General features: G+C 31.5%; 2 protein-coding genes across 4 annotated transcripts; both read left to right on the forward strand.

Moving 5' to 3' along the window:
- Window positions 1-9,655: 9,655 nt before the first annotated feature.
- On the forward strand, window positions 9,656-12,919 carry LOC108331288 (uncharacterized). 3 transcript variants are annotated; one of them, XM_052876895.1, is made up of 5 exons: window positions 9,661-9,960; window positions 10,053-10,269; window positions 10,356-10,517; window positions 10,600-11,098; window positions 12,136-12,919. In XM_052876895.1, exons 1-4 carry the CDS (start codon window positions 9,787-9,789, stop codon window positions 11,094-11,096), a joined length of 1,050 nt encoding a protein of 349 aa, XP_052732855.1. In that variant the 5' UTR covers window positions 9,661-9,786; the 3' UTR covers window positions 11,097-11,098; window positions 12,136-12,919. The 3 variants fall into 3 exon arrangements, with proteins under 3 accessions (XP_017421428.2, XP_052732855.1, XP_017421427.2); XM_017565939.2 differs by lacking the exon at window positions 12,136-12,919 and having other exon boundaries at window positions 9,656-9,960; window positions 10,654-11,281; XM_017565938.2 differs by lacking the exon at window positions 12,136-12,919 and having other exon boundaries at window positions 10,600-11,281.
- Window positions 12,285-16,030, forward strand: LOC108330247 (uncharacterized mitochondrial protein AtMg00860-like). The gene is made up of 4 exons (XM_017564745.1): window positions 12,285-12,380; window positions 12,446-12,658; window positions 15,406-15,741; window positions 16,022-16,030. The coding sequence occupies exons 1-4, from the start codon at window positions 12,285-12,287 to the stop codon at window positions 16,028-16,030; spliced, it is 654 nt and encodes a 217-aa protein (XP_017420234.1).
- The last annotated feature ends 3,138 nt before the right edge of the window (window positions 16,031-19,168 follow it).

Genomic DNA, 19,168 nt, shown 5'->3' on the forward strand with positions numbered 1-19,168 from the left:
ATTGATCATATGACACATTTTCGTGTGTCCTTCAACTCATGTGGTAAAACAAATTGAGAACAACTTATTACAGTTGCGAATGGTCAGGGTATACCTATATGCGACTTTGTGAGTATAATTTTGGACTCATCTATTGTATTAAAGGATGTTTTACATGTTCCACAATTAGCCAATAGTTTTATGTTTAAGAAAAAAGTCACACATGATTTAAATTGTTCAATAACATTTTTTTCAACTTATTGTCTTTTTGAAGACCTTGCTACGAGAGAGACGATTTTACCTATAAAAGGCTCGGGAATCCTTCATTCAATCTTATCAAATCCTTATTTTTCCATTTGTTTAACAAGAAGTCTGTTGAGTCTTTTATTTGTAAGTTGTCAAAACACCATCGTGGATCTTATCCTATTAGTAATAAAAAGAGTACTTCTCCATTTGATTTAATTCATTATGATGTTTGAGGACCTATCGTAGAATATATTTTTGGAGCCAAATGATTTGTTACCTTTACTGACGATTGTACTAGTGTCACGTGGACATACCTTATGAAACACAAATCACAAGTTTTCCAAATCTTTGTTAATTTTTTCCATATAGTCCAAAATCAATTTGGAACAAATATTAAAAGAATTAGGTCTCATGGTGGTAGTGAATATTTGAATAATGAATTTCTCAATTATTTGTCTCATAATGGTATTGTTCATGAACTAACATGTGTAATACTTGTATTTGGCATCGTCAATTGAGACATCTATCATTCGGTTATTTGAGACACTTATTTCTAGATTTATTTTTAAATTTGAAAAATGCTGGGTTTACATGTAATACTTGTATTCTGGCTAAAAGCCATAGAACCTCCTATCATAGGAGTTTGAATAAAAGTAGTGTTCCTTTTGCTCTAATACACTCGGATGTGTGGGGACCTTCCCCTAGGACTATTGTATCTGGTCACCGTTGGTTTGTAATATTTGTCGATGATTGCACACGAATGACATGACTTTACTTGATGAAGACTAAAGATGAAGTGTTTCAAATATTTCGGAATTTTCATGTTATGATTCAGAATCAGTTTTCAGCCAAGATTCATGTTCTTCGGTCAGACAATGGAAGGGAGTTTGTTAACCATCACTTTAAAGCATACTTCCAACAACATGGTCTTTTTCATGAGACCTCATGCTCACAAACTCCACAACAAAATGGTGTTGCCAAACAGAAAAATCGTCATATCTTGGAGACAACACGTGCTCTCCTTCTTGACACCCATGTTCCCACTCGCCATTGGAACGATGTGGTAACTATAGCGGTATACCTCCTTAACCGCATGCCTTCCAAGGTCTTGCAGTTTAAAACACCTCTATAAGTACTCTCCTCTCATGTACAATTACCTACCATGTTGATACTTTAATCTAGGATTTTTGGGTGTGTAGTTTTTGTTCAACTTCAGAAAAACAAACGAACCAAACTTGATCCGTGTGTTGTTAGGTTCTTGTTCTTGGGCTATGGACTGCATAAAGAGGCTACAAATGCTTTGATCCTACCACCAATAGAACCTATATCAATATGGATGTGACTTTCCTAGAATCTGAACCTTTATTTTCTCCTATAGTACCCAATTATGCTCTCCAGGGGGAGTCCATCAATAAAGAGCCAAATTAGTACTTGGCAGCTCCATCATCAGTTGTTGAAAAAAAAACAAATTGGAGAGCATGAATAAGAAGTTGAAGGAGTAATCCATGATGAACCTACAGAAATGCAATAGAGTGAAGAGGATCCTTCTACTAATGAAGGAATTACTAGTGAAGAAATTAGTGAAAAAATTGCTAGTGAAGAAGTTCCCGTCAATGAAGTGTATATCAATAAAGAAAGTGAAGAGCCCCCTCGCTCCGAAGCACCCGACCCTTTCATTGAGAACAATCTTGAGGTAAGTTCTTCTATTATCTCTTCATCATCAGTTTCTAGGAACATATGTATTACCTATAAGATATGTATTACCTATAAGGAACAACCGAGGAAAGCCACCAAATAGGTACTCTCCTGATATAGAAGAAGGGCGATCCAAGTACCCCATTGCAAATTATATGTCTACTCAACAATTATCAAAGCCTATTCAAGTCTTCACAGAGATGTTATTCTCCTTTCATATTCCAAAGAATGTGGAAGAAGCATTAGCTAGTCCTAAGTGGGCACAAGCCATACGAAAGGAAATTGAGGCCTTACAAAAGAATAATACATGGAGGTTGATACCACTTTCGAAGGGAAAAAAGACAGTGGGGTGCAAATGGGTGTTTTCAATCAAATACAAAGCTGACGGATCCATTGATCGACACAAGGCAAGGCTAGTGGCAAAAGGGTTCACACAGACTTATGGGATAGATTATACAGAGACTTTTTCACCAGTGGGCAAACTAAATACTATTAGAGTCTTGTTATTACTTGCAGCAAATTTAGATTGGCCACTACTCCAACTCGACGTGAAGAATGCTTTTCTCCATGGAGATCTTGAAGAAGATGTTTATATGGATATCCCATCAGGCTATATGCCCTCTTCTAGAACCAAGGTGGTATGCAAGTTAGAGCAGGCATTATATGGATTAAAACAATCACCTCGAGCATGGGTTGGAAGGTTTAGCTCAACTATGAGGAGTTATGGCTTTAACCAAAGTAACACAGATCACACTCTATTCTTTAAGCCTCGACAAGGAAAGGTGACAACTCTAATTGTTTATGTAGATGATATGATCATTACTGGAGATGAAACAGAAGAAATTACAAGACTACAAGAGCAATTGGCAGCTGAGTTTGAGATGAAGAATTTGGGGGGAGTCAAGTATTTTTTGGGAATAGAGGTGGCAAGGTCGAAAAAGGGCATTTTCTTGTCTCAAAGAAAGTATGTGTTGGATCTATTGGCTGAGGTGGGGCTACTGGATTGCAAACCAGCAGATACTCTAATTGTTCAAAATCACAAACTTTCACAATACACAAACCAAGTGCCTACGGATAAAGGAAGATACCAAAATCAGTGGGGAAACTTATCTATTTGTCACATACTCGCCCTGATATTGCCTATGCTGTAAGTGTGGTGAGCCAATTTATGCATAATTCGAGTGAAGAACATATGGATGCGGTAAACAGAATACTACGCTTGATGTTAGCACTGTTTTCTGCCGTTTGTTTATATTTAACGAAAGTGACTAATTTGACTCAAAATTTTAAAAGTGAGGATTCATTTCTAACACTTTTAAAACGAGGGACTAAATTAAGATTTGTCAACGAAACTGAAGACAAAATTGACTATTAAACCAAAAAAAATTATAAGGATATATTTACAAGGATTTTCTACTATACGCTATTTGTCAGATTATGGTGTATTCCGTATCATATTCAAACATTTTTTTTTAGTTTGTTTCTAAGCTAATAAGGTGCTGTTAGGTATTAGTTTAATTTTTTTCTATGTACATTTCTCTTACAAAGTGATAAATTGTGAAAATATTTATAATAACAAAATATAATATATATTTAAATTTCTATCATCTATTTTAAAATATTAGTATACCTCATAATAATTGAAGATTTAAAAAACATTTCTAACCAATCAAATTTTTAAATAAAATAAATTTTTATATTTTTGTTAAATTTGTTTTTATGATTTTGTAATTAATCTTGATGAGATTTGTTAAAAAAATTGATCATTTCAACTTATTTTATTATATACTAAAATTATATTCTGTTTAAATAGATTGTTCTAAATCATAATCAATTGGGTTTTGTTATTAAAAAATTAACACGTAAGGTCAACACTATCAAACAAATTTTAACCACATGATATATGTACTCAAATTAACATGAAATTATTTTTAAAAAAGTTCCTAAGTTTTGTAATATTAACTTTGAATTACACCATTTTTTGAAAAAAGATCTAATATTCATCCCAACTAAAAATGATATTAATTCAATATTTTTATTATTTATTATATTGTTTTGCATTATCTTCTTTCTTTTTAGCAGAGTTATTGTATAATTTGACTACTTTGAATATGTGAATTGAATTTAAATATAAAATGAGATATTTTAAAGTCTTAATTATTAAGAAGTAGATTTTAAATATAATTTAATTCTACAAAACTTTAAAATAAGATTTATACTTAATTATATATTATAAATTGATTTATAATTTGACAATAGTTTTGGGAAATATTTTTGTACACAGTAATGAAGAAATGGAAAGGAAAAAGAACTTGTGAGATTGAGAAAGAATGCAACAAGACAATGACCAATTAACAGCAGGTGTTTTGAGTGTGTTCAACCAATACTAACCAAAAACGGCTTTGGTTTTATATAGAACCTTACATTTACTGCTTTATATTATTCATCAAAATGGTCCCACAAAATATATAACTTTTAGGTGAACTAGGATTTCTCTCCCTATTTCTTTCTTCAATGATAAGATGGAAATTGGAGAAAAGTAAAACTAAGGCGGATAGTTAGGTTCAATAGAAATAGATTCAGACTTATTAATTTTTATTTTATTTTTTTCCTTTTTTATAAAATTTTCAATTTTCAAATAAATGGATGCTGTGTTTTGTAATGGTTTTTTTCTTTGTTTTTTTTCTATCTTTTTATGAATTTGATTTATTTAAGAGTTTTCGTAATTTTTTTAAAAATGTTCATTTTCGAATTCTCCACCATGGTCACTTCTGATTGTCATAATCTTACAATCTTTTTCATTTTCTACCTTATAAAGTTTAGAAAAGGTGTCAAAAGCACCATTCTTATGGGTTAAGAACTTTACCCATGTCCATCTAGTGAAGTCGTCAACTACTACTAGTCTATAGCATTTATCACTTACAAATGTGGTTTTTGTAAGACCAAATACATCTATATGAGACAACTCAAAAGGTCTTTTTGTATAAATAAAATTTTTACATTTAAAAGATTCTTTGACATGTTTGTCTTTCACGTAAGTATCACAAAAGCCTGTGTTGAATGACACTTTAGGCAACCCTCTTATAATGTCATGGTATTGCAACTTTGAGATTAATCTCATGTTTGCATGTTCATATTTATTATGTCATATCATTGCCTCATCTTTTATAGACACTAGACATGAAACACTTTGAGCATGCAAATCATTTAGGTCTATCTTGTATAAGTTTCCTTGCCCATCAACAGAAAATACTAGTAGACCTTTGTTGTCTATGACTCTACATTGGCCTTTTTCGGAAACAACATTATATTCACTGTCACATAATTGACTTATGTTAAACAAATTATGTTAATGAATACATTATCAATAGAGGGTACATATCTTTCTAATGCCAATTATTTTGCCTTTTTGGTTTCCTTCGTAGGTTACTATTCCTCCCTTCTTACTCCTTAGACTTTGGAACATACACCTTTCTCCCGGTCATGTGTCATGAGCACCCACTGTTCAGGTACCAGGACATCGGTTTCTTTTTGACTGCTAAGCATATTTGCAAGAAAGATTATTTTGTATTTAGGTACCCATTTAGCATTTGATCCTTTCTTATTGGATTTGGAAATCTTCTTATTTTCAGAAGTTGATGTATAACTAGTATTTTTATCATTGGGATTAACAAAATAAGCGAAGTACCAGAAAAACACTAGAAGGGGGAGGGGTTGAATAGTGTTAATGGAAAATTTTTCACAACTCTTCTGATATAGCACATTACCGAGCTCTTGAAATTTTCCTTTAAATGATTAGAAGCTTGACTCAATAGATTTGTATAATAAAAAAGTTTGTCATGCTATTCAGAATGTAGATACTACAACATTTTATTAAGAACTTTGTTTATGAAAAATATCATTTAGCTTGGAAGATTCTTGTGTGTGGAAATAAAGCACGATTGCAGGTTTTCACAAGAGGATCATTTAGGTAAGAGAAGAGATAATTGCACAAGAGATTTTATACTGGTTCTACTATAATCTTCACATGATTACAAATGAGTATTAGACGATTAGGCGTATAAACGATTTTGTCTTTAACAATAAGTAATTTTAATTTTAGGCATAGGATAAGTGTTTTTATTTGTAAAACCAAATCATCGCTTATCACAAGGGTGTCTACAACCCTTGATTAGGAGCCCTAAACGCTCATTTCCCTCAAATGTTCTATTTAACCCTTTATATAAAATGTCATTTTCATGTTGTAGTATTTTGATGCATTTAGCATCCTCGACAATCGTTGAGCATTTTTTTCAAATCTTTCATTCTTTAAAATGAGGTTTTCAACTTCTCGTTTATACTCAACCAACTTCCCTTTTAGGTCGCTATTGCTTTCTTTCAATGATTTGGTCTCATCTCTCAATGATATCAAATCATTTTCAAGGATTCGTTTTCTTTGAACAACTTTTTATTTAAAGTTCATTGTAAGCCTGAACGACTAAGTGTAAGTCTATGAAATCTACTTCCTCATTAGAGCCTGATCTAGAGTGCCTTGGCTTCTTGCATTTTTAACAAACCACTAGTCCTTCTTTTTGTTTATCCTTTGGTTGACTTCTTGAGGTAGACCCAATGCCTCTTCCTCTAAACAAAGTGTTTCTTTTCTTTTTGCACATGGAGTGAATTTTCTTTGAGATGAATGATAATTTTTCATCTTCTTCTTCTTCATTCGAATCTTCCTCATCATTAGATTCTTCGGAAGATTCTTCAGTGTTGAAGGCCTTTGTGGGAGATGGTCTTTGAGCTTTGAGAGTGACACTTTTATCTTTTTTTCTTAGCATATTGTCCTGTTGTAGCTCAAGCTCGTGAACCTTCAGGATCCCAACCTACTTTTCTAAAATTACACTATCAAGGTTCTTCGATGTTATGAGAGTTATGACTTACTGTCTCCATTACCTTGGGAGGCTATGTAGAATTTTATTAATATTATCAAAATTATAATAGACCTTACCCATAGATCTCATTAGGATGGTTTGGAATCTGTTGAACATGGCTTGAATGTTCTCGTTGTCCAACATGGAGAACAACTCTTATGGTTTGGTTAACAAACTTAACTTGTTCCTCTTTACTTCATTTGATCCTTCATTCGTGATGACAAGAGTGTCCCACATCTCCTTGATGTCTTTGAAGGCTTGGACTTTCCTATACTTTTCTTTAGACAAATCACACATTAGAGAATTACAAGCTTTGGAGTTGAGAATGTAACTTTGTTTTTAATTATTTGACCATATGCTTCTAGCCAGTAACTCATTCTCTTCTTTTAGAGGTATATAGTTTCTGTTCTCGACTACGTCCAACATGTCAATATGCCAGAATTCAAATAATGTTATTATTCTTTGTTTTATGTAATCCAACTTCCCTCCTTAAACAAAGGAGTGCAATTAACGACATATCCTTCGTTAAATCAGTGTTTAATTTTCTTTGTAGGGGTTGAACGGTAAATAATAGTTATTAAACACTTAAGTTTATAAAACATTGTTTAATGAAAAATTTTTGAAAAATAAAACAATTATTTTTATACTAGTTCGCTCTACTCTAAACTGAGTTTCGTCTGGTTCTCATTTAAATTCTTTTAAGATGTTTCACTAATCATAATTGATTACAAAAATTTGAAATCCAAATTTTGGTGCTGGTGCTTTAGCAATATATTTCATATATTTGAAATTCAATTATTTTTATACATTTATACAAAATTTTCATAATCTCAAAATAAACATCATACTAACAATTAATTATTATACTATATTTATAAATGTATTTTTTGTGCTGATAGTTTAAACAATATGTTCTTTATCCCTTAGAAAAAAATATGTTTTTCCTTTCAATTGGGGAAGGTAATTTTCCTTTAGTTTGCATTCACATTGTTGCGTGAGATATATATGCATGTTCAATTATCTATGAATTTTGAATGATAAATGATTAGAAATATCACACTATATGTCAGAAAATAGTGACAACTTCTATGTCGGTCTAAGGATGTTTATGAGAGATAAGTGCTAATTGGATCCAAAGACGTATGTGCCTATTAGATTCTATCTTACCGCTTTTGTTATTTATGTAAATAAGAGTGTTCTCACCCAAGTGCTTTTCTTTTTTCCCTTTCTTGAACAGTTACCAAATTCAATAGTTTATATATAGACAACGTCTAAAATACAATAATGCTCTTTTTTTTCCATATAGCTGTTGCTGCCTAGAGTAGAGAGGAATCCTACTTTATTATTGTAGTCAAATTCTTTTTAAGTTTTGATACAGTCTAATGAGTTATGTTTTCCATGTTTTCTTAATGTTTTTTTCACAGGAACAATTACATTGATGATGCTAAAAGGCGTCTTTTATTTGGTGTCTTGCTGAGGTGTGTTCTTCATCCATAGGTTTGCTCAGATTTTTTCTAACTATTGTTAGTCATGGTTCCTGAATATTAATGAGATGATTCTCCGCCATCAGCCTTGTAATAATCATGTAACAGACTTGTAATACTCTACTGTTGCTTCATGCACCCTACAATTACTAATTGTATCCATAATAATAGGAAAAAACTCAAATATTCTCTAATACTTTACCACATCGTCATATTGTCATTGTTACTGCTATCACCGTCACTTTCATCATTACTACTGCAGAGGAAGAAGACGAGAGAGATTGTTCCAGACATAGAAAAGAAAAAATGCAGAAAAAAAAATCATCTTGAAAAAGCTCTTTCCCAAATATATTTCAAAAATGATTTGGAGAATTTCTTTCACAATATATTAGAAGTATTTAAAAAACCTCATTCCGAAAGATATTATATATTATTTTAAACTTTTATTTTGAAAACTCTATTCTATAATACATGTATCTGAAAAATTCTATTCTGAAAAATTCATTTCGAAAACTATGTTCCTATAATTTCATTAGGAAATATAATTCTGGAAATTCCGTAAGGTTTCTAGAACATGTAATTCTGCAAGTCAATTTTTCAAACAGTAAAATGGTTATTTTGAAAATTTTATGGACGTGGAAAGAAATTGCGGTATATAGTAAGTAAAAGCCCGTTAGGTTTTATGATATTATGAGTGTTTGGTCTCGAACAATCAACACTTATATATGTTGTTACTGGTTTTTCCTGTTTATTAAATTGAATAAACGAGGAAGAAATTATTTCTCAAGTCTTAATTTTCTTTGTCTCTTGTGACTTTTTTCTTTATTTGTATTTTACAATTAGCTCTTGAATCTGAAGAGTTTTAAATATTTCCTTTCCCATTATGGCAGGAAAAACATTAAGTTATTGTAATAACTAAAATGAAAATCCTCCTTGAGCAGTGGGTCTTCCACCACATGATCCGGTGTTAAATGTGTTTATGTAGCTAGCAGCATTGGAAAACAAATTAGTAAAGAAGATTGTACCTTAGTAGGTTGAATGATGGGTTTGATGTTATTAAAAGTAACAATCTCAAATATACCTTATTTTGGATGAAAAATGAATAATTTTTATAAAATTATTTATAAATTTAGAAAATAAAAGATTGTTAATTTACTGATATATTAACATAGATTTGATTAAATATAAGTTATTTATAATTGAGAGTGAATAATTGAACCTAATTAATAGATTTTTCTTGGAATTTCAAAAAAGTGATTAGAATTTAGAATAACTATTTTTAAGTAAATAGAAGTGAAGAAAATAATTGAATAAAAGGATAAGGGGAAATTAAAAATGGAAAAAACATAAAATATTTTAAAAAAATTATTCAAAAGGTGGGAAGCTGGTGTGTTTAAATACAAACTGTCTCACAGAGTGCCATCACGATTTCTCTTTGCTTGCATTCTCGAAATTCTGAAAAGAAATAAAAAATGATGATGCAAGAAAGCCTGGGAGTGGAAGAATTGTTCGGAAAGGTTAACATTTCGCCGAGTCAAGTTGCATTCATAGTAGACCAGTATCTCTGCGCCAACAACTTATCGCATACGCGTGCCACTTTCCGCATGGAAGCATCCTCCCTCTTCGCCGGTTCCTCATTCAATCAGGTTTTCTTTTTCTCCTTTTAACAATGCACAACTCTTTTTCTCTTTCTCTCTTAACCAAATTCATTTAATTCTTCCTTTTTTTTGTTTTCTAGATATACAAGCCTTCGTTAAATTTAAAGCATATACTCGATGATTATATATTTTTGAAGAGAAAAAACTTAATCTTGAATCAAGAAAGGGTTGCGATCATGCAAGAAAAGTACAGAGTTGAGAAATTGGTGCAGGAAGTGCAAAATGTCGTCTATGCTTATCGTTCCTTTCAGAGGCTAATCCCAACAGATATTCCTGTTACGAATAAAACCCCTTCAGGTACATGAATTTAAACATTGGTGTTTTTTTTCATTCCTGAAATCACAGTCCTCGAAGTGTTATAGTTTTGATTTTATTTTTTTTAGGTGTATGTACTGGTACCACCTCCTTTGTTCAGAACACAAACACATACAACAACATACACTGGCAGCAGTCTAACAAGAGAAAGAATAGTGAAGGAATACATGCGCCCACAATTGCAAAAAAACCTCGTGGTAGACCACCTGGGAAGAAAAATCAAGTTAAAGGTATAATGGTTTCTGTCTATGTTAAGCATACAATATCTTTTCAATTTAATTTTTAACACTTTTATTTCATGTTCTCTCTCAGCTCTAAACGTGCTCCCACCATTAGGGACTCAATCATTAATTGTGAATTCCACAGCTACAGGTTCACAAGTTACCACCACCTCATCAATCATAAAAACACAACCTGGAACAGCAACCAATAAATCTGTTACAACATGTAATAAGGATGTTGTTACTCATTGTGAGGCTGTTGTGGTCTGTCCTGAAGAAGAAATAAGTAATAAACCCAGCCTTCATCCTTCTCCTATAAATTCAGATTCTGACACAGAAGATAAGAGGACAGAAGATAAGAGGGAATTAGACTGCAATGCCTCTCTTGTATTTTTGGAAAATTCAATACCAAATGAGTTTTCCATCCCAGAAACAAAGAAGGAGCATTCACAGTTGGATCTATCACACGTTAAGTTTTCAGATTTAGATATGGAGTACTGGTCAAACTTCTCATTAAAAGACATAGGAATCTTTGATGAAGATTATTTTGATCTTCCAGCTTCAACTCATTTGGAGGTTGATGCATGAAGGTATTTTGTTGAGATTTGTGTGACTCTATGCAATAACTTCTGACACAAAAGGGGACCTGCAGTTCTAGTTTATTAGCTTTTGGTTATTAGACAAGGCCAAAATGATTTATCTTTCAGTGATTTTAGCTTACTTCTTTCTTGTAGGAATATATTGTATTCATCGGTAAAACATGTAAAGAAAATTTCTCGTAATGAATAAAGTTTTCAAATTCTTTTTAACAGCGATAGATCTTTCCTTGGCTTTGAATGCTCTGATGAATTTTTTTTATTAACCCTTGTTAGTTATACATTATAACTTACGAATTTGAACTAGCATGATAGAAGGTAACTGGAACGTGATTTTTGTCATTGATCACTATTATCATTATTATTGCAAAATTTAATTTGGATTAAATTGAATTTTTCAACAATGGGTTAGTTTCAACTTTGACTTTGGGAAATTTGGCCATAAAGATTTTCACCAAGGACTAGTTGGATATGAGAGGTGATACAAAGATTTTGGATTTTTGTTTGCATTGTCTTTCTCATTCCTTAATGCTTGAGAGGAAATTGACATATAAGATAGAAGGCCAATTGAAAAGAATTCCCTTAAACAAGTAATACATAATTTTCTGCTTTGCTTTCTCTTTTACTTTTCCAATTATCATTTTTTTTAGTTCTTGGTTTCTTTTGTTTCCATTTGTGGAGGGGACTTTGAATTGCTCCACATCAAGGAGTAAGAGCCTTCAAAAATGGTTAAAAAACCAATCTCATTATTAGACCACTTTGTTTCTCCTTCTATCTTTCCCTTTTGCTTTTCCAATTTTTTTTGTTTTCTTTAGTTAAGGTATATGAAGGGCTGTTAGGTTCTCAATCACAAAGCATGTGAACCAAAATAAATGACCAAGTAAATAAAGTTGTTTGCTATTTTTCTAGCATCTAACTTGAAAAAGATTAAAAGAAAAGGATATGCTTGCAGCTTTAACATGTTATGGTTGTGAAAAGTGTACTTTTCACTCTTTGTATAAAAAGTCATCGTAACTCCCACAACACAGCAGGGGTGCAGCAGCCATGGAGATGAGAACGAGACCTTACAAACTGATAGGGAAAAGGAAAATGGTAAGTTGAAGGAGCTGCTAGAGGTGGAGAAGGGAAAGGCTGACTCTGAGAGGCTGAAGCTGTCAAATTGCTAGAAGATGAGAAGAATATGGTTGCTGAAAAGGAAAAGGAAATAGGTAGATTGAAGGAGTTTGTCGAGGCAGAGAAGAGAAGGTATGATTCTGAGAGGAAGAAAGGCGATGAAGTTTGCAAGCTACTTGGAGAAGAGAAAAATAAGGTTTCTGAAAATAGAAATGTCTTGCTGATCAGATGTCTCAGCAGTTAGAAGACGATAAGAAGACAATTGAGGATTTCAAACAGAAGATCATTGAACTCTCACCCTTGACAAAGCATGTTGAAATGGCTACTCACAACAAGGTTAAAGCTGAAAGTACAAAAATGATGCTTTTGAAAAACAAACTAAAGCTTGAAAAGCCACCAGCAAAGCACACCAGACCAAAAATATATGTTGGAAGCAAGCCGGTATGACTTTTTACAGAATGAATTAGGTCGTCTCAAGATCGATTTCATTCAATTTCTACATCGCGTTGATATGCTTGATGCATCTTTTTCACCTGTTGTAGGAACTAAGCGTGAACAAACAAAGGTTGGTTTCAGTGGCAAATTTTTTCCGGTTATGTATAATGTTTGAGTATTTTTGTTTTTAGCCAAATTTTCATCTCATCTACTGGTTTAAATCATGCACACTTTTAAAGTCAATGATCTCATACTTATGCAGATTAAAGTGTGGGACTACTTATGTTCTGGACAATTGGTTTTGAATTTATTGGTTGGTAGTTCCTGATAACACTCAAAATATTGCAATTTTACTAAGCCATTTGCATATCCTTAGGAGTTTCTAGACTATTATTTCTTAGTTTTTATGTCTGACTTAGTTTAGAGTAGAAAAATGCTAGTTTCTATTAATTTTCATTAGATTAGCCTTAGTTAGGACATTTTAGTTTAGTTATTTAATTAGATAGACTTTATAGTATAGTTTACGTACTAATGTAGCTTACAGTTGCATTTAATTCAGTTTTGTTCTTAGCAGCATTAATCCTATATTACATGTAGTAAGTGTGGGACTACTTATGTTATGAACTTATTGGTTATGAACTTATTGGTTGGTTGTTCCTGATAGCACTCAGAATATTACAATTTTACTAGGCCATTTGCATGTCCTTAGAAGTTTCTAGATTATTATGTCTTAGTTTTTAAGTCAGATTTAGTTTAGAATAGAAAAACGCTAGTTTCTATTAATTTTCCTTAGATTAGCCATAGTTAGGACATTTTAGTTTAGTTCTTTAATTATATTTATATAGACTTTTATAGTATAGCTTACGTATTAATGTAGCTTACAGTTGATTCAATTCAGTTTTGTTCTTAGCAGCATTAATCCTATATTACATGTAGATATACTTGAGTAAATAAAATCTGATGTGCGAAGTTATAGTGTTGATTGGGTATTGCTGTCATGTTTGAAGTAAGTGGCTGCCATGTTGGATTAAAAGCTGCTGTGAAGAAGGTGCTACCATACTGGATTCTGACCTGGGTAAATGCAAACTGTCAAAACTCAAATAAGAACAAGAATTAAGTTCTTCACTTTAAATTTCAGTTCTTGGGTTAATTTGAGTGATCTGTTCATAAGTATATTTGTGATTCACTGTTCCAATCACTTTCCATTCATTTTAATGGGTGGTTTCTTTTTGCTTTGTGTTTCTAATCCATAATCCATCTCTCTTTTCATTTAAATTTTGAAAATCAAACAAAATAGAATTTAGGTAGTTGTTTATGTTGATTTCGTTAACTTAGGATATCTTAGTTTAGAATTTTCATTTTCTGATGTTTACTTGTTAAAATTTTCAGTTCCTATCTTCAATTCAATCCATATAATATTCATTCAAAAGCTTAATTTTATTTCTACACCATTCACTCACAGATTCGAACCATACCTGCACCATAGTTATCAGGTATATTCACAGCTTTTGCATTTGATTCGTGTTTCACTGTTTTGAGCATGTAGATTAGTTTTAATTTCTATTTTTGTGTTGATTTTAGCATTTGAAATATATAGGAAGCATTTGCATTGCACTTTAGCATGTTTATTTCATATTTTACATTTCTCCCACGGTTAGACATAATTTCAAGTTCTCACAATATATTCACTACAGTTTCAGTTATTTTCTAAGATTGATACCTAAGGTCTGTCCTGTAAACTATATTAAAGAGATTAGTTGGTTTTATTTGAATTCCTATGCGAAGGGATTCACAGTTCCCTAAAGTATTGCAATATTTGGTTTTATGATCATATAACAGAAGCACTAACAGATTGGTTAACTTTGGAAAATGGGGGTTTTCAGTATCCTCTTAAAGCAATACATAAATTTTTTGTGTTGTTGTATTCTATATCAGCAATAAATAATTGTTTAGTGGTTACGGATGGTACTTGGTTACATGTCTGAATTCATATAATTAGGGATTTGTTTTAAATGTTTTTGTTGACTCCTTTTTGACTACATGTTATTTGATAAGTTCAGAGAAAAAGTGTATGTTAGGAGGAATAAGGATAAAAGGTAGTTATATAGGTTATTGTAAACAGACTACTATATATAGTCTATACATGAGTTGTTTTTAGCTGTTATTGAGAAGATTGTAAGTGTAAGGAAGGGAAAGACAAGTCCTCTCAAAAACCTACTTTGTTGTCGATAATTAGACAGATCAAGTTGTCTGGAGATTTTGTGTGGAATATAGGACTCTAAACAAAATCACTATTCCTAATAAATTCCTTATTCTAGTAATAGAGGAATTGTTGGATGAATTAGCAGGAACAACCATGTTTTCTAAACTGGATTTAAAATTTAGTTACCATCAGATTTTGATGTGCAAAGAAGACATTGAGAAAACTACCTTCTGCACTCATGAAGGCTATTATGAGTTTCTAGTCATGCCTTTTGAGCTGAGTTTCTAGTCATGCCTTTTGAGCTGAGTTTCTAGTCATGCCTTTTGAGCTGACCACTGTTCTTGCTACCTTTCAGGCCTTGATGAACCGTATACTTCAGTCATTTATAAGAAAGTCATTTATAAGAAAGTTTGTCTTAGTTTTCTTTGATGATATATTAATCTACAATCCCATTTTAGCAACTCATGTCACCCACCTAACTGAAGTTTTAAGGGTATTGCACCAACACAAATTAAAACTCAACAAGAAGTGTGTCTTTGGGTGATTACAGCTGGAATATCTAGGCCATATCATTTTCCAGCAAGGGGTGGCAGCAAACCTAAAGAAGGTAGAGGCCATGGAGAAGTGTCCAATTCCAAAAAATCCCAAGGCTTTACAAGGATTTTTGGGCTTCATGGGCTATTACAAACGTTTTGTACAACGATATGGTAAGATTGTTAAACCACCCACACAATTATTATTTAAAGATGGCTTTCATTGGACAATAGAGGCTCAACATGCTTTTGAGGCCTTGAAGAAGGTTGTTTCTCAACTACTAGTTTTGGCAGTTATTGATTTTTCTAAATCATTTACTCTAGAAACGGATGCTTCTAGCAAAAGGTCTAAGGTAAATTGTTGCTACATAAAGACTCTTTCAGCATATCAACCATAATTAAAGAGATGTATGAGTCCCTTACAGGAAAACATAATGATTATTTTCGGACGTATAAAAGGATAACTAGGGTATTCTATTGGAAAGGTATGAAAAGGGACATTAAAGAGTGAGTCCAACGATGTGAGGTGTGTTAAAGTAATAAAGCTAAAACTTTAGCTTTGGTAGGTTTGTTGCACCCATTGCCTATTCCCACTCAAGTCTAGTTTGACATTTTTATGGATTTTATTGGCAGGCTGCCTAAGATCCAAGTTAAAGACACAATCCTAGTGGTGGTGGATAGACTCACTAAATATGCTCATTTTTTGCCCTAACTCACCCTTTCATCGTAGTAGAAGTAGCTCACTTATTCATTAAAGAAATAGTGAAACTGATAGGATATAATATGTATGATGAGAGGAAACATATTAAGAAGTAGTTGTGAGTTAGGTTGTTAGGATAAGTGAGGTTATAATAGTTTGATTTACAAGATTACAACCGTAAAAGGTTATGCTTTCTACTTCTGATCAGCTCGACATCCTATCCTGCTCGGCATCCCGATAATTTGACATTTCACGTTGTGAACCCACATTGGTAACATGACTTGGCAACAAAGTTTGGAAACACGTTAACAGAATATTAATACCTCACCTTTGAAATTTCACTAAACCTATCATTAAGAAGTTGAGTTAGGTAGAAATTAAAATTTTATGTTTGAAGATTTATATTAAATTTGAACTAGATAATGACTAAATCTATTAGAATTTTTTTTATTTTATGGTGATTTTCTGCAGATTTCTAAGAAATTTATAAGAAAAAGTATTTCCTACGAACTTTAATTAATAAGTAATTTCTTTCTAGGTAATTAGTTACCGTGAAATTTAAAGATTCATAGAAGATTTCTTGCAAAATTTCAAAGGAAAAGAATTCACAGCATTTTTTGTTGCGACAAAATCAATTTAAAAATCAGCAAGTACATTTTTTTACCAATTTAAATTTCACAAGTAATTTTTTTTACGTATTTTAAATTCATAAGTGATTTCTTGCAAAAAAAAAAATATCCAACTAATTTTTGCTGTAAAATTAAATTTGTAAGTATATTTTTCCTACTAATATTGTTGGAAGAAATTCCATTGGAATTTTTTATAATAAATTTTTAGAATATATAATTACTATTCGTAGTCTAGTTGTTAAATTTAAATTCGTAAGTATATTTAGTCTTTATATATTTTTTAAATTTAATGTTATCCAATTTTTAATTTGTGATTGATTCCAATTCTCTCATGGCAAGTGTATGTGGGTTCAACAGTTCCTTTTAAAGCCTAAAGGTTAAAACTTGATTCCAAAGTAAAGAAAAAGTCGCCAGGGAGCTTTTTCCAATTAAGAGGAAACCATCCGACATTTTAACACAAGCTATTTGAGATTATAAAAGCAAATAACAATTACATTTATCACAATAATAAGGTGATTTAAATAAAGCAAAACAAAATTCTTACCGTATAACAACACATATTTGAAATCATTTGACCAGACTCACTTGCTCCTTCTAAGGAAGAAATTTATAATCTCACATGCTTCCGTTTTAGATTTTGTCACGATGAAATATGTAACAATGACGGGTAAATTTTATCATGCGATCTAGATTATGAATCCGCCCTTGTATGGACTTTAGAAGTGAATTCAGGGATGAAACTCTTTTCCTAACACCCTTGTATGGACTTTAGAAGTGAATTCAGGGATGAAACTCTTTTCCTAACACTAGAAATCTTGGCAGCATGTTGCATTGTGAATGGCAAAGGTGCATCTTCAAACAACTGATCAAGTTCTGCCAAAGAAAAAGATGAATTTCAAAGTGTATTAAAAATAACTTGTTAGTTCAATCAATGTTATGGAATATTCTAATATTTGTTGATGAAACTAAAAATAAGTTTAAGTTAATTCAAAGTGTGAAAATAATTTTTTTCAAACTACAAGGCTAAAACTAAAAAATTATGAAAAATATATGAAAATACTAAATACATCCCTAATTTCTATTTCATACACTTCTTTTTTCAATGCGTCACATGAAAATCAGTCCAATTAAAAGCTACAATGTGTCTATAATTGTCGCCAAGCAGAGAATGTCATGTAGAACTATCCTACATTTTCAAAAGTGTGTTTTCCTATTGATTATGGATGTAACTTAGAATGTATATTTAGAATGTATATCCATGTCAATCAAATATTGGTGTGTTTTAAATCCACCATTTGTCTTTCTTTTTATTAACAATGTCCCGATTACATTTTTGTGAACATTTTTTTTTCACATGCATATAACATGTATACAGTGTGTAACATTTAAGTTACATGATATGGAAAACTAAAATTGACCATTTCTTTTAACTATTATTCTTAGTGGTATTTTTTTCTTAGTAGTATTGGAAGATGTTGATGCAACTTCATCGTGTTGCCATCCATTAAATATTTTCTTCATTCTATGATCAGGAAAACTACGAGTAAAGAACTTTTGATTCCTAATATATAAAATATTTTACATATGATTCAATTGAATATAACTAGTGTTTTATTCACATATAGGACATGTAAAATAATCCTTCACACTATAATCACTCAAGTTATTATATGTTAGAGAATAATTTATTATTTAAAACAACATTACATCCAAACAAAAATTATCTTCATAATGCACATTGAAGACATCCACGTTTATTTCTCACAACATCTTCAAATCTTCAATCGAGGGCCTAAGATACACATTAATGTCATATTCTAGTTGTTTGGGTCCTAAAACTTCATGAACAACATAATGCATTTTCTCTTCATGCAAATCCAAGGAAGGAGGTTATAAATGATGAACACCATGTCATGAACTATGTACTAAGTCCAATTCTTATGTTTATTGATTTTGTACCAAATTCTAAAAATATTTCACTAATATTCTTTCATTTTGGAGAATTATTGGATGTGAAAGAATATTATCACATTTTCTTCTATTTGCATCATGTTAGGATTTTTACATTCTCTTTAATGGTAAACATTCCTTTAAACCTTGATATTATTTTCAAATACAACACCACCATAGTAGGGCAGCCCTTTATTTCTTCCTCACCACTTCTTCTATCAAGTTATTTAAAAAAAAAATTATAATCCATATGTTGGACACAACCTCAATGTAGCAAATTTATATTTGTATAATACACAATTATTAGGACATGCATGTAACTTTTTATATTTTATACTATGAGACATAATATATTATTTGCATCATAGTTACCATTAGATAACATGTTATGTTTTGGAAGTATCTCATTCAGTAACTCTAATAATTTGATGAAACTTCTATTAGTTCATCCATTTCTTAATTTTAAACTAAATAGTTTTAAAGTTGTTAGTAATTGAGTAA

Source organism: Vigna angularis, chromosome 4 (genome assembly GCF_016808095.1).
Source record: "Vigna angularis cultivar LongXiaoDou No.4 chromosome 4, ASM1680809v1, whole genome shotgun sequence".
In the NCBI taxonomy this organism is placed as follows: domain Eukaryota; kingdom Viridiplantae; phylum Streptophyta; class Magnoliopsida; order Fabales; family Fabaceae; genus Vigna; species Vigna angularis.

Coding starts and splice junctions, on each gene's coding strand:
- LOC108331288 (XM_052876895.1), top strand. CDS start 9,787: ATGATGATGCAAGAAAGCCTGGGAGTGGAAGAATTGTTCGGAAAGGTT. Junction 10,270..10,355: donor TACGAATAAAACCCCTTCAG/GTACATGAATTT, acceptor TATTTTTTTTAG/GTGTATGTACTGGTACCACC. Junction 10,518..10,599: donor GAAGAAAAATCAAGTTAAAG/GTATAATGGTTT, acceptor GTTCTCTCTCAG/CTCTAAACGTGCTCCCACCA.
- LOC108330247 (XM_017564745.1), top strand. CDS start 12,285: ATGGTTGCTGAAAAGGAAAAGGAAATAGGTAGATTGAAGGAGTTTGTC. Junction 12,381..12,445: donor AGAGGAAGAAAGGCGATGAA/GTTTGCAAGCTA, acceptor CTTGCTGATCAG/ATGTCTCAGCAGTTAGAAGA. Junction 12,659..15,405: donor TATATGTTGGAAGCAAGCCG/GTATGACTTTTT, acceptor GGGTGATTACAG/CTGGAATATCTAGGCCATAT.